Source organism: Gambusia affinis, linkage group LG03 (assembly GCF_019740435.1).
Source record: "Gambusia affinis linkage group LG03, SWU_Gaff_1.0, whole genome shotgun sequence".
Lineage (NCBI taxonomy): Eukaryota > Metazoa > Chordata > Actinopteri > Cyprinodontiformes > Poeciliidae > Gambusia > Gambusia affinis.
Genome location: NC_057870.1, coordinates 1,726,052 through 1,753,010, shown reverse-complemented (window position 1 = coordinate 1,753,010; position 26,959 = coordinate 1,726,052). Strand labels below are relative to the sequence as shown.

Here is a 26,959-nt window from a genome sequence, read left to right as displayed (position 1 = left end):
AATTAGATATTTGAAACAATGATGTTAGTGGATTTACATCATAATGTCAAGATATAAATAGTTCAGTTGGTAATCCAGAGAGGATGCTGAAATAATGGATGCTGTTGCCATGTGATGCAGGTGAACACATGTTGCTTCTTACAGCAGCCGTTTGCTCTGTTGACTCATCTTGTTGTTACCTTTCTTGGTAGAGAGAAACTGAACCAAAAGCTTCCTTTTAGAAGCTAACTGAAAGTGATGTGCTAGTTGAATGTGACACAGCCTCAGCTGTAGAGAGATCATTTCCAGCTGTGTGATGTTAGCTCATCCTGTCACCAAACATCCTTAACACTGTCACTCCATTCGAGTACATGATCCTGGCCACCATCATAGCAAACTGCATCGTTCTGGCCTTGGAGCAACACCTGCCAGCTTTGGACAAAACCCCGCTGTCAGAACGTTTGGTGAGTATTACACTTCTCCCATTGCAGCACACAAAACTTCTCTAAGTGGAACAGATCCAGACTAGACTCCTGTTTTTGTTTTATTAGCGTGGTGTTTGTTTGCAAGTTCTTTCACTGCCAGGGATCCTCGTTCCTAGTCTCACCAGCAGCGTCACACCGCCTCTGTAGTGCTGCAGGTGAAGCTGAACCCTGCAGAGCTGCTTCTGATCTCCCCTGTGTGCCGTTATGTCAGGCTACCCCGCTGTACCCTAATCCCCGCCGACAGCCCTCTGCTTAAAGCTTTCCATGAAAGAGGCTAGTGCTGTGAGCCCACCGACTGTCCCTCAGCAGGATGGGTTACAGGCCTGATATCAGACTGTTTCTTTCCCTCAGTTCTCATACAAACTAACTCAGCCTTCAGTCCCTGATAATCACCGCTGTACCACAGACACAGCGAAAAGGGGATGTAAGCTAGGCGGCTGGGCTGATACAGTTTACAATCAGTCTACAGTTAACTCACAGTTTGTGAATAATGTCAGAGTTGCCACCTGTAACTAGTCGGGCTTCTTCACTGGGCTGGCAGTTTTCGGGGGTCTGAATCGCTGTTAACAAAAAACTCCAGTTCATCTCCAAGACGAGTAACAAAATAAGCCAATTTTTGGCTTGTCCTTGTTCTCTTTTTTCCATCCTTCTCACTTTGCTTCTCCATGGAGCTCCACTCATGTTGACTTAGTCTGTAAAAATTCTCTACCTAGTTTGCCATCTGTTGCCAAGTGACTGATGATGACGTTAGTAGACGGCTGACAAGCTTTACCCACATTGGAGACAATATGGACAATCCACTTGTAATTTTATGTCATAAAGTTACATGTAAGAGAGAAAATAAAGCCAGTCATGTAGCACAACAATTTATTCAATATTTTACAACCACTATGTCACTAAAATAAGTCGGTCTTGTAAAGATTTTAGCAACCATGAGTCAACAATGACTGGGTCAGACCCTCTCAGACCAACAACCTGTTGCTTCAATTTGTACATTCCTGAGTTTGTTTTTCTTTTAGTCTGCTTAATATAAGACTAATTTTAAAACCACTAAATTTCATTGTCTATAAAGAGTCAGGTTAGATCTGGAATAACAAGTTCCCTGCCTGTTATCTGTGAGTCTGTGCAAGAAATACAGATATTTTTCTTAAATTAATGTGTAAAGAAGTAATTATTTTTACAAAATTATATACTAGTGCTGTATCTACCTGAACTTGGAAAACAGAGTTATAGGAAAGATGATGCAGTTGCTTTGTGCATTTTTGTGATCACTTCCTGCTCAAGGAACCACAACAGCAAAGGTGCTTGTTTTGGTCTCATTTTGTCATGATTCTGCTTTCATCACACTTCAGGCATCTTGCCGACTAAGAGGAAACAGATACTGTGTTCATGAAAACCTAGCCTAACCTTCCTGTTGAACTCTGCTTGAAGAAAAATCTCACTTCCAGAATAGTTTTGCCTTTTTCCCCTCCACATGGATAATTTGGGGAAGATTTTCTACCAATCCAATCAGCAAGCAGAAGAAGCTGGGAATGATGATGTGAATTTTCTGGACTGTTCTAGAATTGTAGTCTGCTTGTAGTTTTGGCAATGGCAGCAGAGGAAGTGACTGAAGTCGTTCAGTCCGTGTTGGCCACGTTTCCAAATATTGATTTAACATCAACAGACCGGCTCTTCTCTCTTAGTGGAGGATGGTTGTTTACAGCACAAGCAGTTTCTGGTAAGCCTTATAGCATTAAACTGGCGGATTTTACATATGATAGGCAAATGTTAGCAATTGGATAAGATTTAAAACCTCAACAGAGTCCACGCGTCCAGGAAACAGTTGTTTCTCAAGCAAACAAAGGGCTGGTTTTTACCAGACCACGGAAAACCCAAACTGAATGTTTTGATAAAATCTTTAGTGCAGTACTTTAACACCCAAACATTGTGTAAAGTTCTGAAATACTGGGACAATGTCAAAGCGCCATGTTTCATTTTTCTAGCAATAGCACATGTTCTGATGAGTTTTGTGCTGCTGAAAGTGGAAGATAAGCAGATTCTAGAATGTGCTCTTGTTAAAGATAACATCTGTAGTTTACTAACTCCAATTCTCCTTGTTTCCATTCCAGGATGACACAGAGCCCTACTTTATTGGAATATTTTGCTTTGAGGCAGGGATCAAGATCATTGCCTTGGGTTTTGCTTTTCACAAAGGCTCCTACCTACGTAATGGCTGGAATGTAATGGACTTTGTGGTGGTCCTAACAGGGTAAGTAGCACTGGCCTAATGGCTTCCACAGCTGGTAACTGACAGTGCTGATGGGCAGCAGTGATTAACGAGGGGAGGGGCAGCTTTGCTCTGTGTATGGGTGTGTGTTGCCTTTGTAATGATTGGTAAAGCCAAGCTGTTCCAGATGAAAGGATGTTTTCTTCCGGTCTGGGTAAGATGGTATTATCTGCATTAGATGTTCAGAGCTCTAGAGGAAACACTGTGCTCACATTGCAGAAATGATCAAGATCCACATGTTTCCAAGTTTATGATGATTCGTGATATTTTTCAGAGGAAAAAATGTTGTGTTATTGAGAATTCCTGTCAGTGATTAAGGAGCGTTTGTCAGAGGCCTCTGGATCAGCTGCTTCCTGCAAACGTTGCAGTAAACACTAGAACTGTGTTTAGTCACTATTCTGCACATAAAACCCTTTTGCCGAGAGACACATGGCTATCCACAGCAGTACAACGAAGATTAACATTGTTATAATGATCACCATGCATAGAAATACCTATATTATTGTCCATAAAGGTTCATTTGATTGTTGTTATTACTACACTGTTGCTGAAGGTATTAACTGTTGTTACTGGGGCAGCAAAATATTATGAAAACATAATATCTCCCATATTATTCCTGAAGTTTGCAGTAATGTTATTGATTGTGATAAAATCACATTTTCCTCATTCGTCTGTCTTATCTATCATCACCTTGTTGCATCTCTGTGGGCTTTAGCATCTCAGCTGCCTGAAGCTCTGAGCTCATCTAACAGGCCAGATATATTACATGCAGACAGCTTCAATAATCTACCCAATATGTCTGCCTTTGTGATTTAGGAGCTGCACACATTATTATAACGACCAATAAATAAATAAGTAAATAAATAAATACAATTTGAGCTTAGATACCTGATTCTGTTATTTGTCATCTTTTTTCTTTTACTGTTTTTATGCAACTATTTGCCCACTCATTTGTACTTCTTTAAAGGCTATTATTATTATTATTATTATTATTATTATTATTATTATTATTATTATTATTATTATTATTATTATTATTATTATTATTATTATTATTATTATTAATTATTATTATTATTTTCTGTGGTGCTGGAATAGATTTTCTGCACATAATCACCACTGTCCAACATCTTCTTGTCCGTTCCCTTGATGCGTCTCTTTGATTGATTTAATTAATTTGATTAATTGGATTAATTTTCTTGATTCTAAGTTTAAACTCCACAAATATTTAAGTCACATGCGCAGCTTTATGCTAACTATTTTATGTTTATTTGTTTGCTTCCCAATCAAGTAAGATAATAACTGGCTTTTGTGCCATTTTGTAGACACTGACAAATATGTTTTAGTCATTCTTTATTTTTCTTGTAAGAATCCTAGAAATAAATCATGCCATGTCCTTTTTTTACTAACAATACTTAATCTTTAAGTAGTAAAGCTTACTCATGTTTTCAGTGTTGTAAACAGACATCGTCCCCTGGGAGCGGATGAGAAAACTGCAGGAGTAGTGTGTGTGAGGAGAGACAGAGCAGAGAAGGCTGTGTGTGCGTGTGTATGTGTGTGTGGTGGGGGAGGAGGCAGTGAAAGAGGATACTGTTATGCTGTAAAAAGTCCCAGAGTGACAGCTGGACTCAGCAGGGAACTTCTCAGTTTGTCTTACATGATGCTTTTGGATTTATTTGGACCATCCTGGGTTTGTACCAAGAGCCTCGCTGCAGCAAGCAGAGCAGCAGGCCAATTTCCAAACACCTCATTATACCTGCTGCTCCTCCCACTGGAGGTCAACTGAGTTTTCATTCCCACTAGCTGAACACTAAGGGAAGCATTCACTGGAAAATGTTAGAAACACACAGGATCCACAAAAATGTCTGCTTCTGCAGTCATGTACATAGATCTGTGCTTTTTATGTTTCTGTTTTAAGAAACTATTTTTCACAGGTCTGGTGGTCTGATCGAAATGTTTGTGATATACTTTATTAATATAACGATGACAGGGAAACAGCTTCTTTATGAATAAATAATGAAAGTAGCATACTGGCTTTATAAGGCGGTCAGAACTGAGCCTCTTGGTTCAACTCAGCCCATCTGGCTCACCATGTCTGTCTCTTTTGAGACGTTCAGTACGGTACTCAGCAACCTTTGAGCAAAATGTATTTGGCCTTCAAGCTCAAAGCTGCACACATTTACTTTCCCCTGCAGATCGACCACAAACATCTGTCCAAATGGATGGTTGTTAAAACACTGGACTTGAGACATAATTGCTACTGTAGCTGATGGAATGGTTTGTAACTTTTGAGGTAGTTCTATGGTTAAGCCCAAAATTATTCATATCTTAGACAGATATTTTCAGTCAACCAAGAAGGAAATAACCAGCATTTCCCAAAAGATAATCACAATGTTCAAGGTGTTGTTGAAACACCTCTGAATATGAAATGAGGAAAAATGAATGAACATACAAGTCATCCATGAGTTCATTTAATATGTGCTTGGACATGTGTACATATGAACACTTTCACCTCTCTGACCAAAGATTAAACTTATTAACAACAACAAATAGCTGTTGAATGTTTTGTTTTGCATTTTTGTCATGATAAATTGTGCCATTTCAACCACTGTAAACACTACAGAAGCAAAGCAGGACCACTGTTTATCCAGAAGCTCATTTGGATCCAACTTGTTCAAAAGCCTCAGTTTATCCTGATCGCTGGCCGTAGACTCCCTTGCTAATACAACCGTGTTTCTTTGTGAATGAAATGCAGAGTGATGTCGGTGCTCTTTCCCAGTAGAACGTTTAATCAAAGTTGGGGTGCAAATAAGAAAGAAATTCTGTAACTAGAAGATGGCCTGCAGCTGGTCAGACTGCTGCCATTTGGAGCTGATTTTAAGTCTGCCTTAATTCAGCAGTTAGTAGAAAAAGAAGAAACTATAGAGAGAGTCCACTGATAATATACAACATTATACAGTTTGACCTTGATCTTAGATCTTTTAGGCATTTTTGAGAGTATTATTTTTTTTTACTATAGTTCTCACCAAACTTTCTCACAAAGTTTATGTTCAACTTTGCAACAACTAAATATTCTTTCAGAATATCATGCTGCACTTCTGGTTTGCTGACTTGTACAGCACACCAAGTTACAAAAATGGCAATATGTACAACTGGTTTACCCGACAGAATGCAATCCCCTCTGACAGGCACACAGCGTTTCTGACAGCATGCCCTGGAGGAAGAGAGGAGCAGCAGGCATTCAGCAACTATCAGGCTGAGATGTACCCTGCCAGAATCATTACAAAATAACGGTACTCTAAAAATGAGTGATGAGAACAGTAAAGGGCTGACTAATCTTTATCGGGTAATAAGTATTTCAGATCTTGTAAAGGTCTGATCTAAATTCCATCCATCCATCCATTTTCTGTTCACCCTTGTCCCTAATGGGATTGGGAGAGGTGCTGGTGTCTATCTCCAGCTACGTTCCGGGCGAGAGGCGGGGTCACCCTGGACAGGTCACCAGTCTGTCTCAAGGTCTGATCTAACAATACTCCTTAAATAATTATAAAAAAGTAGATTTTTTTCTATTTTCTGTTCAACCTTAAAATGTATCTGACTGTACACCAAAATCCATGCACATTTATTAAAACCAACCAGTCACGCATTTTGGACTGTGGCAGGAGGCCAGAGTACCCAGAGAGAATCCACACATGCAGGGGGAGACTACGCAGAAAGACCCCAGACTGATCTCAACCCAGAACCTTCTCGTTGCCAGGCAACAATGCTACCAACAGTACCAATGTGCAGCTTATACAGCAAAATGTTTACGGTAAGACAGCTCAAAGTTGTAGTGCTGGTTAGAAAATATAACAGTGAGCCAAATCACAATATTTTCTGTTTCTTTACTAACCCATGATGGCTGCTATGTTCAAACACTCTAATTTACTAAGACGTTTTAGCTAAATTGTCTGTTCAGTTATCGTAAGTAGCCTTTATGGCATGAACGATTAGTAACTGTTTACTTCATTTACTATCTCTTTACATGACTTCTACAGACAGGTGGAAAGGGAAGGCACAGGGAGCAGCAGCATCTTTTAATTTGGTTAAAGACAAACTTATAGAAGCAACTTCTCCCAGTTGCAAATCACCTTGTTCTTGTTGCTGATTTCCAAACTGAGAGTGGGTAGTCAACCTAACAAAAGCCTAAAAATAAAAAAGTTTCAGCAAAAATTCTTCCAAATGCACAGCATCCACTACTAGCAAGAGGAATCAATCTTAAAAGGGCAGTGTTATGTGATAATAACTATTTTGAACTTTATATTATTTTATGTTATTCCCTCACCAAAATCATACCTGAGCTATTTCCTTGGTTCTTTCATGCATGTTTGAGAAATCCTTTAATCGCCACTAGCAACAGAAACACTTAATTTCACCAAGCACTGCCTTTTCCACAAAGCTCCTCCTCAAAGCTGCAGTCTCCAGCTGTGAGGTCAGAGCACCTCTCACCTGACCTCACAGAGGAGGGGCACCCCTCGTCTGCCTCTCCCCCACTGAGCTCCTCAGACTAGCATTAGCGGCAACAAGCAAACAGCTGGTGGAAATAATGTCTGCTGAGCTCAGTCCATCGCTTAGAAGAATGTTGTGTTGAAGGCAGATTGTCAGAAAGAGCAGGAGCTTCTTAAGGAGACAGAGGCCCAATTTCAAAAAAGAAATTTGTCTTAGTAATTGATGCTAAGGCATATTTGTTATTTCCTTGATTATGCTATAAAATATTGCCATGTGACTGGAAAATACATAATACCACCCCTTGGGGAAAAAAAGGATAACTCAGACTCAAGAATATATCAGAGTTCATATATTAAAATATCTTCAGAAGATTATATTTTTCTGGGTTCAATGAGTTTGTTTTTGTTTTTTTTGTGCTCCTTAGTTCATTTTCTTTAATTAAATCAGTAATGTTTCTGTTTTACTTTAGTTCAGTTGTTTCTTAGTGTTTCTAATTTATTATTTTTCTTTATTTTTCTAGTTATTCCTTGTTTCTCTAGTTTAATTATGTTTCTTAGTTCTTTAGTGTTATATTTATTTTCTACTCCCCTGTTGTGTACTCTCCCTCACCCCCTGTGCCTCTTCCTCTCTCTCTTCAGCCTGCAACCTGTTAGCTCATCATCCCTGGTCCATTGTTCCACATTCACTCTCCCAGTACTTAAATACCTCTACTCTTCACACTCCTTGGTGGTTCCCCCTGTTATCTCCCTATAGTTTCTATGCTGGTCTTTATTTCCTGGATTCCTGTGTTTTTTGTTCTACTCTGATACTCTGACTCGCTGTGTCTTCATGGGGTTTTGTTGTAAGTTTCTGTTCTTTCTTTTATTAAATCCTTCAACAACCAGTCTGCATTTCCACCTATCATCTCTCAATTCATGATAATGTTAGGAATTAGAATGACTAACTATAAGCATCTTTTATATTCCTTGACAGAAAGAACTGAGTCTTTAAATGGATGATATGGAGCAACTTTGCTGTGATCAAGTCTCCCTTCTTTATTTAAAAGTAGCTGCCGACATGAAATTGTTAAGGCAGGCTTGAGAAAACAATGGAATGGTTAGCTCACATAGAATTGAACTCCATTTTACTTAACCCTTCACAAAGCAGATTCTCATCAAGTGCTCAGCTCACAGACAGTTGCTCTGTTCAGTTTTATCTTTAAAAGGTTGTTTTTTCTCAGTGTAAAAACATTTTATCTGGCTCCATGTGCTTCTTCTCTATGGTCTACTCCAGGGGTCTCAAACTCCACTTCTCAAGGGCCGCTGTCCTGCAGTTTTTAGATGTGCCACAGGTACAAAACACTGGAATGAAATGACTTAATTACCTCCTTCTTGTGTAGATCAGTTTTCCAGAGCCTTAATGACCTAATTATTCTATTCAGGTGTGGTGCAGCAGAGGCACATCTAAAAGTTGCAGGACACCGGAGTTTGAGACCCCTGTTCTACTCTGTTTTCTGTCCTTGTTGGGCATCACACCAGCAGATGGACCTCAACAGCCTAATCAAGACTGTGTGCACCTTTCTGTGGAGGTCGTTCTTTTAGTTTCTGAAACTGTCACTGGTCAGAGCTAGCCAAACATGAAGCCAACTGATTCTGGTTATTTTCGACAGCTTCAGGGTATATCCAAATCTGTATCAGTTGAGATTCTAGGTTTCTTTCCTTCATGAACTCTGGCATTATGATTTTCCTTCATCTTACAAAGCCAAAAACGATCCTAAAACATGATCAGAAAGTTTGCCCAACTCCTTGCAAAGTTGCACTATGTTTTAGGATGAGTCTCTCCAGGCAGACCAAATTCAGTGGCAGTTGTTAGATTAACAGCTGCTTTGGTTTTTCCGGATCTCAAACAATCCTGTTTTATGTAATAGTTCCAAAGAATACAAAAAATATCAGTATATTGCATTGTGTACTCAATACACAATGTGATATGAGAGTTCCAGGGAGATTTTTCTCAACTGTAGTATTTATGAGCTGTGGGAAAATATGTGTGTGTGCACGTGTGCGCGGGTGGTTGGGTGTGTGTTTGAGTGTGTATTGACAGATTTGCAGAGCCTGTGAGCCAGCCAAGCTTTTCATGTTTGTGTGCGTGTGTGTGTATGTGTGTGATGTTGGGAACAGCCCAAGCAGGCCTTTATTGAATTGGTGTTCAGCAGACTCATATGATAACCATAATTGAAGGGCTGGGCCATGGATGGAGGCCATTACAGCAGCGGTCTGGACATCTTATCAGGGCTGCGCTACACTCATAGCTTCTGCAGTGTGGTCAGGGGAGGGAGCTGATCCTCATGGAGACTATAAAGAGCTCCACATTCATATACACTGAAACATGCATCAACACACATACCAACAATAACAAATCACTATTTAGAGCCTCAATGCAATTAGAGAACAGCAATAACTCACTAAGTACTGAGTTCTTTAGATGGGACAGCTGGACCGATTTGTGTTACAAAATGCTAAATTTCAAATTTAGCAATAAAGAACACATACTTTACCATTAGTCCAAGTCTGTGTGTAATATTATTAAAAATTAACTTCAGATCATTACCCTCAGCTTCATACTGTTTTCATATCCAAAGGGTTGAAGAGAACCATGTCAGTTGGTTATTGCTAACTTTAAGAATCTGCAACAATTACCAGAAAATTGTGTGTGGGATTTTCTGGGTTATGCATATTTTATATCTAGTATATATAATTTTCTATCAGATTTATGTATGATTAAATGAAGTTTACTCTGGGGTACTGTGATGGTGCAAGGGAAAAGCACAACCTGCATATGGAGACTTTAGTCCTCAACTTGGACGTCACAGGTTCTAGTTCCGGCCTCATGACCTTTGCTGCATGTCTTTCTCTCTCTCTCTCTCTCTCTCTCTCATTATCTACTTTCCTGTCAATTCACTAACAAATAAACGCCACTAGAGCCAATAGAACAGTTTAAAAATGAACATTCATGATATCAGGCTGTGCAAAGATCTAATGGAGGATCTTTGTTTTACATTGTCATGTTTTTCTGGTTCAGTTCAATAGTCCTCACAAAAATGTTGGAGCCTTTCAACATAACCTTGTAACTTGTCACGTGACAAGTTGTGTGACGAGTTACATGACCTGTCACTGAACCAGGTTCTGATTCTGCTGGAGGTTTCTTCCTGTTAAAGAGGAATTTTTCTCTCTGCTATCACTGCATGATAGATTCCTTGTTTTGACTGATTTAAAACATAACAGACAGCTTGATAAAAAGGGAATCTTCTTTATTTTATAACTCTCCTGTATCATTTATCATCTACAGTTAACTAGACTTAAATATCCACCACCTGTCATGCTGGATTTTAGTTTCCTTGCCCACATGCAGGTGCGCACCAAGAACTAGACCTTTCTGGAATAATGATAGTCTTTAATCATTAATGACTGCTCAGAAAAAAAGGAAGAGTTTCTGCAGGAGAACGAGGGTCCAGGTAGGTCCGGAGTCCGAAACAGCAGCGGTTCGGAACGGCTTATTGGAATCGACCGGCGAGACGCGCTCAACCAGTGAAGATCCAGGCTTGGCTCCCGGAACGAGATCGCGGTCTGTGAAGTAGTGATGGGCTATCTGAAGCCAGGCTTCGAGGCTTGTACCGAGTAATAAGGGGGCGTGTCCGATGAAGCCCCGCTTCGAGGCTTGTGTTGTCTTGCTGAAAACCACGTGACTGGCAACAAACGAGGCCTCGCATTGCATGGGTCACGTGACTGCTTCATTTTGCGTGTCGGTTTTCAAAATAAAAGCGTGATGAGCCGCTGCTTGATCGCATGAGTGGAGTATTTGTCTTCATAAGTGGCCGAAATAAAAGGAACCTTTTATAGTTCATGTGTATTAATGATTTTGATGATGACACTCATCAAAATGTAATGTTTGTTACCAGTTTTCTCAATGGTTTATTGTGGCATATTTTATGACTTTATATTTATGTGTTTTTATTAAGTAAAACATTTTGACATTGCATCGTTGCTGAAATGTGCTACACAAATAAACTTGATTGAAAATGAGCCAGCAAGAAGAAAAAATCTGACATCTGGGAATACTTTGAGATGATTCACTCACAAGATTCTTAAATAACAATAATTAAACCCTTCACCTCTAAAATTTTCACCTTCTTGAAATTTTCACCATTTCTTTGTTCAGCAAAAATATATCAGTCTTGCACAGCAGAAACAGACTTAAATCTGTTGGACGAGTAAAATTTTGGCTTATGAGTAAAAATATAAGGGATCAGATCAGAGAGCCAATAGAAAGTTTTTCAGGAGGCAAATCAAAACTCAAAGAAAACTGTCTGCCCCAACAAGCACTGCACTCCGAGTACACCAAAATAAATGTCTACTGTTAAATCAGTCAATGACAGAAGAAAACAGCCATTAGGATTGGCAACAAATAATTTTAATAACTAAAAAAGATTAGTTAAATAGGATTTAATTGACTCTCCTGTTACTAAACGTGAGTTTGACAAAAACTTTGTGACAATAGTGCATTTACTAATTGTTTTTAAATATGTCTGTCTGAGTAACAAGGCCACAGCTTCACCAGCAGATGTCACTAGTGAGAAATGAATGAAGCATCGAGTAATGAACTTTTGGGCAAAGCAATGGGCCGGAAGCTTCATTGCTTCATGAGGCTTCATTTGCCCATCACTACTGTGAAGTGCAGAGAGAAGGACATGAATTACTATGACTGGCTATATTTGACTTTGGTTTGAGACCATAAGGCTGACTCTGACCAACAAGTGGTAACCATCGACAGTGACGTGCGGTGAGGTTCATAGCTGGTGAGGCACTGACGTCATCAGAATCAGATTTGCAAATAGATGCATAGATTGACAGCAGTTTACAGGTTATGTTTCACTTCTGCATCCTTACACACCTCCTGCTTCGATTGAAAGTCCACTTGAGAAAACTTTTTTAGTGTTGTAATGTAGTCATCCATGTCGAAAGTCGGGATAAGCGAGAGGAAAAAAATCGCTATCTCTACTATAATCTATCGCTGCACTTGACTTGCTTCCCGAATCGTTTAGCCTAGCTCGCTGTCACTTACTCGGCAGTTGAGGAGTGAACAAGACGAACGTCTGGGATCTTGAGCGCCCCCTGCCATGAGGCAAGAGAACTGCCTGCCTCACCTCGAACCTGTTCTCTGCCGTTTATAATCGCTCATTACACGAAACACGTTACACAAACACAGTTGGTGACAAAAAGCACTGTACATTATATACATAAGCTAAATTATTGGAAATAAGTTCACATATTAAATGTGTTTAAACCATTTTATTGACGCCGTACAGCAACATGCTCTCTCCGCTTAGCAGCCAGCGCAGAGCCAGGGGTTGCGCAATCCAAGGTGAGGCAGAGCTCGCTGCTGCCTCACCGGCATCGCTTCCAAGCATTTGAATGGGAAAATAAGAAAATTCAGCGATTTTGAACAAATAAAAATCGAAATTGGTGAAGCTACATGAAAAATAAATATTTTTTAGTACAAACCACCGGATGAATATAACAATTTAAATTACTTTATGATTATATATTTTCTTTCTTTCCATGATGGCTGGTGAGGCACTGCCTCACCTGCCTCCCCTGACCGCACGTCACTGACCATCGAGCGATGGCTGGTGGTTCCTCCGCTTCTTAAGAAGGCAGCCGCAGATTACCGGAATCCCCAGCAGGTGCGTCAAGCTGTCAAACTCCTCCGCGTAGCTCGTCTCTGAAAAGAACCCTCACTCCAACCTGAATCCTGACACCACCACACACCAGTCCAGGTTCAGACATAAACATTATGTTAAGTATTGCATTGATCCTCCTGAAAAATTCTAAGTTGTTAGAACTTATGGGTTAGAATAAAAGTACAGTGAACTTTAAATTTAATAAAAAATCAGTTTATTACAGAAGACACAACTAAGATTTGATGTTGTACAGTTCAAATATCATCTGGATTATTTTGTTTGTGTTCTATATGTGAAGGTTTTGTTCGAGATATGTCCCTCACTGTCCAAAAAAAAAAAAAAAAAAAAAAAAAAAAAAAAGCACAGTTAATTAACTTGCAAATAATTGTGTTTTTGAGTGTGTTCTTATGGTAAGTGTGTGTTTTATTGATGACCAAAGTGAACCCGTTTCTGTCCCAAAGATCTTTTTCTATGACTGTCACACCATTTCCTGCCTCATAAATGGAGGCATGTTTCATGCTCCTTTATTAATGGAAGAGCAATTTCACAACAGTTTTGTGGTTTGGTTCCTGTGGTCGGTGTGCTGTCTTTTTTTTACTTCTAATATTTTCGTCAAAATGTTTTGTTAGAAGAAATAGAAATAATATTTGGTCTTTGAAGGTTCACCATCTGTTAACTTTTATCTCTGCAGTCACAGTTTTACTTTGACACAGACTTAATAGTATGACTGTGAGCCTTGTCTTAGCAGCCTGCACAGCAACCACTGAACTCAAACCAGAAACAACTTTGCTTTTGGGAAACACATTGTCAACTGCAAAACTGAAGTTAATTCAGACAGTAAAACCAGAAGGGATGAGGCCAAAGTACAACAGCATACATCCTGTAACAATCAATTTGTGCTTTGTATTTAGAGCAAGAACTATTTTGTGTTCCCTTCTTTAGCTTAAGTTCACTTTTAGCTATGCTATTAATGTCTGCTCTGTTGGAGCTCAACAGCTAATTTAACACTTCATTATATTTGTTTCATAGTTCAGTTGCTTCATAAGCTTTTTACACAAAAGGCAAAATAACTGAAGAAATCTCCTAATCATTTATTTATCCACTATTGAGAAGTTTATCACTTGCTCATTTAAATTGAAAATGGATTGAATTTATGTATCACTTTTCTAATCAGGCTGACCACTGAAAGCACTATAGTTACACATTCACACTCACTAATGGGCACACATTGACCAATAGGTAGCCAAATTAGGGCTAAGTACATTGAGTGGGGCACATCAGCTGGAATCAAACCACAACCTTCTGACAACCCACAACTACTCTACCAAATGAGCCACTGTACTATTCCTGGTTCTGAAGCTGTTGTGCAAAAATCTTATTGCACAACAGTATAAAAAGAAAGGTATGTGAAGGTGCTCTGTTGTACTGAGTCCAGTTCTGGTTCTGCTGGAGGTTTCTTCCTGTTAAAGGGGAGTTTTTTCTCCCCACTGTTACTGCATGCTACATGATTGCTGTAAAGTCAACGACACAACACGCAGCCATTTTCACTACCTGTTTGTGCCGGAGCAGTGAATGATGGAAGTCAATGTGTCAATGCAATCTGTTGGGTTTCCTTAGAAACTTAACTACTTTGAACACTTATTTGAGGATGCTGCAGTGTTTGATTACTAGGATCAACTGGAACATATTTAAGACTGAAATAAATTTTTTTTGGTAAAGTGTCATGACATTTCTTGTGAATTAGCACTATTCAAATAAACTGAACTGAATTGAGTTGCTCTGGAGGTCAGGTAGAGCCACACAGAACCATTCTGAGGTGTATCATGCAGAGATCTTGGGCTGAGATGGTTGTTCTACAGTTTCAGTTGGGGTGCCGCCTGCTTCAGCTCTAGAGGGCTGAGGCAAAACCTGGGCTTTAAGGCTCTGGAGTGAGGAAGGGCCTGTGGGGATGACAGCCAGGTGACCCAGACTGAGTCCTTCACTGAACTGGTTCAGCATGGGGTTTTGTGCTGAAGAGGACTGACGTTCTCCATTTCATATAGCAGCAGTGGACACAGAAGGATTTCCACACCTTTCTACAAGGAATGCTGCTAAATCTGTTTTCTGCCCTGCTGGATCCTTCCTTTGGTCAGAGCATATTTTGTTATGGAAGAAGAGAACAGTAGTCTCATTTGATGATGAGCTATAGGAACCTTAACTCAAACAAGCTAACAAAGACATGGAAGGATCTGGATAATACTGGCAAGAATGAAACCATGCTGAAACCACGTGCTAGGTAACATAAGGACAGAGAGGACAGACAATCAGGTTGCAGGAAATAGACACCAGAAGGATTTGATCAGAAGGTAAAAAAAAAAAAAAAATAGATGAACTTCAAACTGCAGGGAACATTTATAGACTATAATTTCTTTGTAGACATGGGTTACTTGGTTGTTGGCAACACATGTCATACTTAATTTTGTCCTAATAAATTGCATAGAAAGGCTGGATAATGGGGGGAATTTGATTTTTGTGTAATGGGAAGTTTAGGCATCATTCATAGACCCGTCCCAACCAGAGTAAGACGAAGGCAAACAAAAGAGTTTTGTGTTCTGAATTTATGTTCCTTGTATGTGAGTCTGCTGATTAATGACCTCAGTTCTAGATTCTTCATCTTACAGGAGCTAAATGACCTGTGAGCTGTGTAGGTGGTGGTGGATAGGGGTGGGGGAATTTGACCCATCAGGGTTTGAGGCAGTTGTGTTGCTTTTCATTAATAATAGTGAATCCTTGCATGCTTCCTTGCTTAAACTTTATTGGGGGAATTAAACGCTGGCATCTAGAAAGATGCAGTTTGTGACTGTAAAGCTGAGAGAGCTGTGTCTATTTATAGATGGGCTGAATGAACCAGCATTTCATATGCACTTATACTGAACACCACACCCAGTTTATAAATGTTGACAAGACGGTTTTCAGATTAATGTAATATGTTAAATGTGCTCGTATCTTACTGTATGTTAGCTGAACTGGGTATGTCGTTCTGGGTTCTATTGTCACTTCCTGGTTTCTGGAGTTGTCAGTGTACTTGTGGAGTATTGTTGCTGGGACGTCTGGGTAAGGCTCCATGTTTTCTTTATTTGTAAATAATGGTTTATTGTGGAGTTCTGGAGTGCTGCTTTTGGATTTTTTTTGCCTTTTAATTTTTTAGACAGTCACTCTTTCAGAGGAATTTTGCTTATAAATGTGAGGCAGTAATGAGGGATAAAATTGAGGAGTCAAAGGATTTAAAGGGCCACAATTAGAGAAATTTCAAGAGCAACTCCCCTCCAGCCCACTCCCCCCCAAAAAACAAACAAAAAAAAAAAAAAAAAACACGCACATCCATTTTTTGGAAAGAAGTAAATGTTATGATTGTGTTTATAAAACAGCCTGTTTCAAAGCCTCTAACTTGTTGCATCACAATTTTTTACCTAGCAACCCCATGCAAACCCAGCCCCTCACCTGGCAACACAGATGCCAGGTGAGGCATTTAGGATATTTAGGATCATACACGATGATCCTAAATTTCATCTTTTAATCTTGGATTTCTGCTGTTCAAGGAAGCATAATAGTGGACAATTAATAAAATCACCATGTAAAAACTGTTTTTTTGTGAACACTGAAGTTATCTTTGTCTAATAATAAAATGTGTTTGATGATCTAAAGCATTTCAATGTGATTAAAAAAGCAAAAAATATGGAGTCTGAAAGAGGGGGACATATTCTGTTTGGGGCTAAATTTCAGTGGCAGTGAAGAGAAAAGGCTCCATTCCCATAACTTTAGAAATATCAGAAACACAAAGGGCATGATTAATGTTGATTAAGGTTGTTAGTTTTTTTTATTATTTTTATTATTTTTCAACACAGAACATGATCAAAATTTGCTGGTCACAACTATACATTATTACAGTTATTATTATCAAAATCATTCTTATTTTAAAATTAATTGTTTATTTGTTTTTAAGCAGCATCTCCTCAAACACTCAGAGCCCTGGGCAGCCTGCCTAACCCTAGAATGTTCTGCAGTGAGAAGGACCTCAGATCATCCCCACAGTCATCTGGTCATCTTTAAACAGGAACATTTTAATACTTATTTCAGTTTTCTCTGTGAGATCACTGTCATCTCTGACAGGTGATGAGAGACTCCATCCAACAAAATGTTACAAAGTCTTACAAAGTGGAAATTCATTAGGTTAACCAACAACTGCTGCTTTACAAACATTCATTTACAAACTAAGTATTGCTCACTCAAAACACAACAGTAATATACTGTAATAATGTAGTTTTTATGAACCACACCCTTCAGCCTACTTTGAGTATTGGTCATTTCCATGGTTTTCTGTCAGTGAGCCAGTCTTCACAGTTCTAGTAACATACTGACATCTGCAGTACAGTCTGCTGTGCCCTCCTGCTAGCCGTGATGCTTAAATCTCCACCTTTTTTGACAAACTGAAAGTGTTAAATAATTTTATGCAGCTCACCCTTTTGTACCTAAACCACCAACATATGCTTTTAAAGCTCGGTTTTGCTCTCACAGCTTTTTCTTGGAAATCTTTTGGTGTAATAACACCTCTGACTGTGCTGCTATATCTAAGGTCTGTTAGCTTTATCATGGCTTTCATCGCTTTGACTGCTTCTGCTGCATGTGACACTTAGTTATTCCTCTGCCTTCTGTAGTGATATTTACTCCGGCAATAAGCTAAGACTTTCTGTAGCTTTGAAGGCAGGAATCTTGGAACTAGAATGGTTGTTGAAAACAAACTAGTGAATAGTCAGTTCTCATCGGATCCACCCATAACCTTCATCTTTATAGATCCCAGATCTTTGGACCTAAGTGTGTCATAGAAAGAATTGTTTTATCCTGTCCAGTGTTTCTAACAGTATCCACTTGCTCAGTGGTCTGAGAAACACACATTGAGATCTAGCAGCTCCGTGGTTAGACACATGATACAGAGAACCTTAGTTTGGCTTCCTTTATCCAGGGCACACAACATTAAGTCATATCTGAAACCATTATAATAGCTAAGTTTAAACATGATTAAGATTTCTGTTCATGTTGATGGTGTTTTATTTATGATGAGCTTCCAATTACTTCAATGTATATTTACTCATAAGTACAAAACAGTCACCGGAGCTTCACTAAGCAGCCTGAAATTGGACCCACGTAAGAGAAGAACTACATCCAAATATTAAGACTGTAGAAGAAGTAAACACCATGGCGCAGTAAAACTACTCCTACCAGTCCTGTTTTCTTAAGTTACTACCCACCTCTGTTGAAAGGACATTTGTGAGAAAGTGTTGTGTTCACCCTCTTCTCCAGTGTTTCTCCTGTGGCTGTTAGTTTCTAAATAGATTAGCCTCCTCTGTTTCCATGGCAACACTCTAAATGGTTTCTGTCTTGGATTCCCCTCCCTAAGTATCTCTCTGTTTTGTTCCTTCTCTTGCTCCTTTTGCTGCCCGTCTGCTTTGCTTTGGTCCATAACACGCATCATTCTCTGCCCTGACGCTCCCGCAGTCTGCCTGCTGCTGCACCAACACAATCACACTGTGCTACAAACTCCCAGCAGTCTGTGTTACACTGTGTTGAAGAAACGGCTCTGTGCAGCAAACGGACCTACGGGGTAATATTATTATGAAACCTCGGTCTGATGAGAAAACATTAATTATAAGTTCAAGGAGCAAGTAGAAAGGGTTTTACTGCCACCTATTGAGTGAAACAAATAGAACATGTAGGCTTTGATGGTCCAAAACAATTTTTCCTTTACTGGCTTTAGTGCTTTAGTCCTAGCCTTTAGTGCTACAAGCTGAAGAGCAGTCAAAGAACAGAACCGTGGAATGGTTAAACCCCTTGGTGTGCAGAACCTGTGTGATGCCATCATCTGTGTGTATTAGCTGAAATAATAACCAATCTGAGAGGTGGGAGGGTGGCTCTGCTTATCCCACGATTCAATGTTCTAAGCACATCACTTTTTCTTCATTTATACTCAGGGGAGTAAATGAGAGGTGATCATGATCACACTTTCTTAATTAGTTTACAATAATATGACATCACTCACTGCCACAGCTTGTCACACCAGATAACATTATTCATTGAAAACACATAAAAGTAAATAGCAAAAATCATAACTTATGATTGCTGGCACAGTTGCTCACCAGTGGATGTGTGAACAGAGTGATGAGTTCTGATGTATGTGTTGTTCTGTACAAAACAAACAAAAGATGAGTAGGAAAAGAAAAGGCTCCTGAGGGCTGAACAAAGGCACACCTCTAAATAAAGAGTCAAAATCTGAATACATTAATGAAGGCCAAGAAATGGTTCATACACACAACCCTTTACACACTGGATTTCCAAGGTCTCCAATTTCATCTGGTTCTACAGCTTTTACCTTCAGTCCTGCTGCATTCTTTTACAGATCTTGTTTGGAGCAAAACATCAGAAAATGTACAGTTATGGTTTCTGAGAATCTGTGGCAATGGGTGTTGTTAAAGAAATAAATAAGTCTTAGCTAAGGTGAAACAGTGAAGTTATTACTTTTTAAAGAAATTAAGCAAAGAATATAGCAATGACTCCCCTGGCTAGTCCAGGGAAGTGAAGAACAGATGAAAGTACATCGCTTTTAATATCCACCAGCCCTCTTACAAAGATAGGAGGAAAAGGGAGCAACTGACCAGTTTCAGTTTACTTCACAACTCTGGTATTTGCACCTGCAGACAGTGACCCTGGACGGTTCAAACCCAGTTCAGAAATCACCTTTATTATGTGTTTCCAGTGAGCTGCCTCCAACATGAAGGATGATTTAAAGCTAAAATTGTTTGCTTGATTGATTGAAATAAAACAAAGTTTGGCATAACAGTGTCCAGACATCAGGTCAGAGTGATCAGATCAGATGTTACATCTAATGACACTGCATAAAATTTTTTTTAAAACTCTGCTTTGCAATATCAGATCTATCTATTGGGATTATCCTCACCTTTTCAACGTTAGGTGGAAACTTTAACTTCAGGTCATTCATTGTTCCTGTAGTTGGTGGCAGCAAGCTATGGAGTTATGTGAAATGGTTCTTGATGAGTTCTGGTGTCTGTTTTTTGTTCAAAGTCTCCTGTAATTTAAATGCCTATTTTTTTGGGGGGGTTTTTATGTCAAAAAGAATGATTATGTAGTTGTGGTGATTATTTATTCTCTTACATTTTTATTTATGATGCAGTGGTGTAAGTGTGAGCAGCAACTGCACAAGTATAACGCAGTCTTTGTAATATTAATATGTCAGTCATTTATTTTGGGACCATAATGGAGTCAGGGGAATATGAAACATCTGGTTGTGAATCTGACTGTTTGTTGTGTATGTAGGATCCTGGCTACTGTAGGGGCTGATTTTGATCTGAGAACACTGAGAGCAGTCAGAGTCCTGCGGCCCCTCAAACTCGTCTCTGGCATTCCAAGTAAGTTTTCAAATACTGAGGCTGATGATGACAACAACTAATAAAGATTGCAGCTTGCCATTGCATGCAGAGATATTGGTGTAACCTTGTTTAGGAAATGTTACAGTAATGCACATATGTATATATATATATATATATATATATATATATATATATATATATATATATATATATATATATATATATATATATATATATATATATATATATATATATATATATATATATATATATATATATATATATATATATATATATATATATATTATAACCCTGTTATAATATATATATATATTATAACAGGGGCGAGCACACCTGGTCCCGGAGGGCTGATGTCCTGCAGCTCTTAGCTGTCTCTCTGGTCCAACAACCTGAATCCAACAGCTGAATCACCTCCCATGTGCAGTCAGGTTCTCCAGAGTTCTGCTAATGACCTCATTATTTGACTCAGGTGTGTTGAAGTAGAGATACATCTAAAAGTTGCAGGAGACCAGCCCTCCAGGACCAGGAGTGCCCACCTTTGATTTATAATATATAAATGTATAATTTATATATATATTCTCCTTAAGTGTGAGTGTGTGTGTGAATGGTTGTTTGTCTTGTCTGCCTCTATGTTGCCCTGCAATGGACTGGTGACCTGTCCAGGGTGTGTCCTGTCTCTCGCCCTATATTATTGGCTGGAGATAGGGACCAACACCCCTCTTGACCCACTAGGGACAAGGGTGTATAGAAAATGTATGGATGGATGAATGGATGGACGGACAGATGGATGAATATATATAATGAATGTCAGCGAGAAAAATGTCAGTATTTTCTTGAGGAAGATGATTTCTAAGTTTTCCCACTTAGAAATCACAGAAATGTCCACTGCAATTAGCAGAGTTTCAAACCATCACCCCTTGGTGTAAGTGACAGGTTTAAAAATTAAATAATAAAAACACAAATCAGTTTACACAGTTTAGACTGGTAAGATGCCAGATGACAAAAGGTTCAATCTGGTTGGATGGAAGCACAAAAGCACTTCCCTTTATCCTACAAAAGGGCAACTCATTTCACAAAATGTGTCCTCCATTGCCTTGAAAATAATTATTGCAGCTGTATAAAAAAAATCACTTACTTCTGTCAAAAAAGATCACATATTACAGCTGTGACCATGAACAAACTTATGATCCTAACTACTAAACTGAAAATTCTTGTTTAGTTGCCAATTTCTAATAATCAAGTGTCCATCACCTGGAATGGTAAGTGAAAGCTTCAGCCTGTAGTATGAGCAGGAGAGATCCTTGCACAGAACAGTCATGTTTTATTCATGCTTCATTCATGTAGTTACCTCTTACACCTCCTGCTTTTCTTCTGACTTAATTTTTAAACACTTTATGGATATAAATGGCTAACTTCATCAGATAGTAAAAATATCTACACCTAAATCATAATATTTCTAGTTTGTATCAGCCTGTTTCTTATTATGCATTCACCTCGAAAAAATGTATTGAGTCCGACCAATTTAAGAGAATAAAAGCTTTTAGCTTTTATCTCTCTGACATTAGAGCATGAAATATCCTAAATGTGTTTTTTAAGCTTTGAATGTGCTTAGCTTTAAGGTGTTTCTCATATTTGTTCTTAGGCCTTCAAGTGGTGTTGAAGTCCATTATGAAAGCTATGGTACCTCTGCTCCAGATTGGAATGCTGCTTTTCTTCGCCATTCTCATGTTTGCTATCATCGGTCTGGACTTCTACATTGGCAAATTTCATCGAACATGCTTCAAGAATGGAACAAGTAAGCAAGATCAAGACAAATAGGATTTCCTCTAAATTAATGAAAACTTAGCAAACTTAGCATTTTTAAAGGAGAATTTTTTAAAGTTAATTTTCTACTTGACATATTTTGATCTGTAGCTTTTCCAGCTATAATACTTGTTTGTTTAAAGGCACCTCTTCACTTCTAATGCATATCAGTGAGTCACATTTGATGGATTGTGGGACCTGCAGACAGATAATATCCCAAAAGATCTGTCATCATAAGTTGATCTGCCACAAAGCTGCATGATATTTGCAAATAATTTCTTTACTTCAGACTCAACGTAAAAATCAAGATTTTTTTTCTCTGGTGTGTTTAACTGTGTTTAAATGTGTGTGTGTTTGTGGTTGTAGAAGAGCAGGTGGCAGATTTCCCTTGTGGACCTGAACCTCCAGCAAGGACCTGTGGCAAAGGGAATATCTGTGAAGAGTACTGGCTTGGACCTAACTTTGGGATCACAAACTTTGACAACATCCTGTTCGCCATTCTCACTGTTTTCCAGTGTATCACCATGGAAGGATGGGTGGACATCCTGTACAATGTGAGTTTTACTACAGAAAACATCTGTGTGGAGATAAATAGATCCAGATGTGTGGTTTGATGTCATTGGATCTGGTCACTTCATGTCTTTTTATTTAGCGCTCAGGCTATGCCATCTTTAACACTCTTATCTGCATGGTGTCTTTGGCAAACCAAATTGGATGACATGCAAGGATACTACATTTCTAAATTCATGAGATGTAAATATTTACAGTGAAACTGAAGTAATTATCAAAGATGTATCCTTTTTTAAGGTTTTATTGACTCTAGTGGCCCTTATTTGTTAGTTAATTAAAAGGAAAGTGGGTAATGAGAGAAGGGGAAGACATGAGGCGAAGGTCGCCAGGCCGGAATCGAACCTGCGACAAGGACTAAGGCCTCCATATGTGGGTTGTGCTTAACCCTTGCACCGCCACAGCACATCCTATCAAATATTTATCTTGATGATACAGATGTGCGGATAATGAATCCCAGTCTAATACAGTATTTAGAGCAATAGCATGCATGTCCTGAAATCTCTCTCAAAAAAAGCTCAAGTGTTGCATGTTCTACACTACTTTAATTGTTTCCTGCTTATCTCGCTTATAAATGATGCTCAGGTGCTGCAGTATCCATTTTCCTAGTAGGTTTCTACAGGAAAGCCTTTATATATTTGACAGTTACATACTTTATATAAGAGCACACATACTCATTTTCCCTCTGTTTGACAGCAAATAAAACTAAGGCTTTGATATTTTATGTCAGTTATGATTCAGTCAAGCATATGTATTTTATACCCTTCAGACTACAGGGCATGACTAAGGGTTTTGTGCATTGACAAACCAGCAACTTCAGAAAGTTTATTGCTTTTATTGGCGGGTACTTTTACAGATTTCTCACCAAAACATTGAACCTGTCTTCCTGCTGAACTGTGTTAATATATGTACATGTAAATACAGATAGAAAATGGTTCTAAGTGTAATGATAGGGATGAGTCATTAAACCTCAGTGTCTGTGTGTGTGTGTGTGTGTGCGTGTGTGTGTGTGTGTGTGTTCGTGTTCAGGCCAATGATGCCTCTGGGAACATGTGGAACTGGCTCTACTTCATCCCTCTCATCATCATTGGGTCGTTCTTCATGCTCAACCTGGTGCTGGGTGTGCTGTCAGGGTGAGTACAGACTGTCAACAGAGCCGAGCAGACGGCTCCAAAGTTTCTTCTGTAGAATACAAACAGGTTTTTAAAAAGCTCTCAACCAGACATGCTTGTCTTTTTCTGAGGTAGTTGAAAACACATTAGTTACATGTTCTCTGCCATTTCTCATCACTGTCTGCAAGAACAACATCTGCAGATGAGAAGAGCAGACCTTACACTGCACTGCTCATTTTTCATTTGTCAAACTCTTTGACCTTTACACCAATCAAAATACATTTAATTTGAATCCCCTTTTATAATAAATTCCATGTAGCAAGTCAATCTTCACACTATTCATTAGAACTTGAGCTCATCAGCTCATCTCAGGATTTTGGACTGGAAGAATGTTGTTATAAGTTGTGTGTATAGCAACATAAACATGACAGAATATTTTCCTCCAAAAAGGAATTGGTGTTCCACAAAATCTTCTTTGTTACCTCATGACAGGCCCCATGTAACCTGTCTAAATCACAGCATACACAGGAAGGAAAATGTGTGATGGCAGCTGAAACATTTGCACTTAGAAATGTTGCTGTGCTGAAGCTTTTTGACATCCAACATTTAGAACTGTCTCCTCCAGGGTGTACACTTTTCTTGCACTTACTAATTTAGGTGAATTCCACATATGCGGTAGAACCAGTAAAATATTAAGACTTTATTGAAATGTTAATTTAATGATTAGTTTATGAGAGCTGTGGCTGACCGTTCAGTGTCATTCTGCTCCTTTATCAAATCATCAAACGTAGATAACATTGTTAGAGCTGTTAGAACCAAGTCATGGACATGAGACATCTATGTTTTTATTCTGTGCTGTGTAACATTACTTCACTGTTCATAAAAAGTAACATAAAAGTAATTTTTTATCATGTCCATAAAACGCAATGTTTTATTAACGTTAAACAATATGAAGATAATGTTTAATGAACATAATCTGTATGATCTTTAGCAGGTCTGTGTTCTTTAGCAGGAAGCATCTTTTATGTATTGCAGCAATTTTTTTCTTTTAGTTCTCAGAGAACTGTTTATAATACTTGAAGAATTTATCACTTAATTATTTTCAGTTTGAATTTAATTTTGCCAAAGAAAAGGTCCTTAACACTTGAAGTTAAAGCCATCAATTTAATCAACATGGCATTAAACGCTCATTAAAATCAAATAAAATTCATACTGATTAAGTGTATTGTAAGATCCAAAAATGTAGTTGCAAAAAAAATCTGTTGTCCAACATCATCTGCATTGATTGTTTTTGTCTGGGTTATGCAGGAAACAATTTAAAACAGCTAAAGTTTACTCCATTACTCAAACTTTAAATTTACAACCTCCTTTGGAACACATTAATAAATTAGATCAAGTGTTTGAAAAGCATTGCATTTTTGCTGTCTAAGCATTCTTTTATTTACTTATTTTTTATGTATTTCATTGAGACTTACTTTAAAAACATAGAAAAGCTGTTCACTAGGTTACATTTGAACATGTCCATGTTAATATTTTAATAGAAGAGCAAATTTATGTTAATTCAACAGAGATAAAATTTTAATATTGTGCTGCTCAGCTGTATATGCACTCCTTTGTTCACACAGAGTGAGACTATGAGGGAGACTAGAAGATCTGATTTGTCCATCTTCCTTCATCCATGGATGTGTGAAAAACAAAAGTGTAGTTGTCTGAAAATTCAAATTAAAGTTTTGAAATGTTTATACATTTAACTGGTTGAATTATTCTTACTCAGCTTCAAACAACCAGATTTACTCTTTCTCAGCATTTCCAAGTTATATTAAGGAAATTATGCTGAAATTTGATTGTGGTGCTGAAATTTCACAAACTGTCCATTTTTGGCTTCTCTCGCTGAGATAAAGCGTTTTTGGTCACTAACAGTAAAAAAGCTTAAAACTCAAAATTTTGAACTGGTTCCAGCTTCAAACAACCAGATTTACTGTTTCTCAGCATTTCCAAGTTATATTAAGCAAATTATGCTTGATATACAGACATGCATTGTTTATTGTACTTCATCAGCAGATAGAAAGACTGTATGGAAGCCTTAGAGGGCAGTTAGCCTTCACCTGCCTCCTCTTCTCTGTTGTTGCTCAGATCTCCCGTTCTCTCAGTGGAAGTTGTCAGAAGGATTTACACTGAACTGGTGAAGTGAAGGTCACTGATGCTGTCCGACTGGGCCCTGCAGGGGCATTGTCTCTGTTGAAAGGCCATGATCTGATCTTTATAGGTCGAGGGGCGTGGGGGCATAGACATGCTGGTTTCAGAGGCCTCAGACCCCCGGGCCCTCAGGGACATTCACCAAGCTATAATCCCAATGGTGTGTGCAGGCCAAGGACTGATGTGTTTACAGTCAGTTAAATCCGTAAGTGTGTACTTGGGAATGTAATTCCACTCAAATCCACATCTTTTCAGATTAAAACTATGTTCAGTTTATGAAACTGATGGTTTGGACTGAAACAACATTCCAGGCATACTTGGTGAATAATTTATCATACGGCTCAATCAATTCCTTATTTTTTTCTTTTTGTTGTTTCGTATCATTTTCTACAGTTCTGGTCCTTAAGACAGTAGAATTCGGGTCTCAAATTCATGACCTGCCTGATAAAGTTGAACTGAAACATTTTTACCACTCCTTATGAAATGATTGTAACAATATGATTTATTCTTGAAAGTTGACTTTTTGATATGATATACATTTTATCAGTCTAGTTCTATCACTGTGAAAATAAACCACAGTGAAAAATATTGAGTTCATGGGCTGCAGTGGATGTGTTTGCTTCCTGCTTATAGGAATAGGAACTCTCTGCTTGAGTTCTGTAAAACTCAATATTTGTGGCGTTTTAATAAGAATTGAACAGGAGTGTTACAGTGTCTGGCTGTGTGAATGTAGCACAAGAAAGCATTGCAAGTGATATGAATATTTTTACGTATTTAGGGAGTACATATGAAAGTAGCAGTCATATTTGCAAAACAGTCTAAGGTTCAGCAAACCATGACAAATGTTGTTACTTGTTTTCTTTCTCTGGGGAAGCAGGTGAGCAGACCAGGCTGTTCATGTGATG

General features: G+C 38.5%; 1 protein-coding gene across 12 annotated transcripts in view; it reads left to right on the top strand.

Annotated features, from left to right (window-relative positions):
• The window catches only part of cacna1ba (calcium channel, voltage-dependent, N type, alpha 1B subunit, a), an 88,888-nt gene that overhangs the window by 3,353 nt on the left and 58,576 nt on the right, over positions 1 to 26,959 (top strand). For all 12 annotated transcript variants that reach the window (XM_044111231.1, XM_044111232.1, XM_044111226.1 and 9 more), the window contains exons 2-7: positions 338 to 443; positions 2,576 to 2,715; positions 20,303 to 20,394; positions 22,019 to 22,171; positions 22,546 to 22,733; positions 23,776 to 23,879. In XM_044111231.1, the coding sequence (XP_043967166.1) occupies positions 338 to 443; positions 2,576 to 2,715; positions 20,303 to 20,394; positions 22,019 to 22,171; positions 22,546 to 22,733; positions 23,776 to 23,879 (783 nt within the window). The remainder of the gene's footprint in view (positions 1 to 337; positions 444 to 2,575; positions 2,716 to 20,302; positions 20,395 to 22,018; positions 22,172 to 22,545; positions 22,734 to 23,775; positions 23,880 to 26,959) is intronic.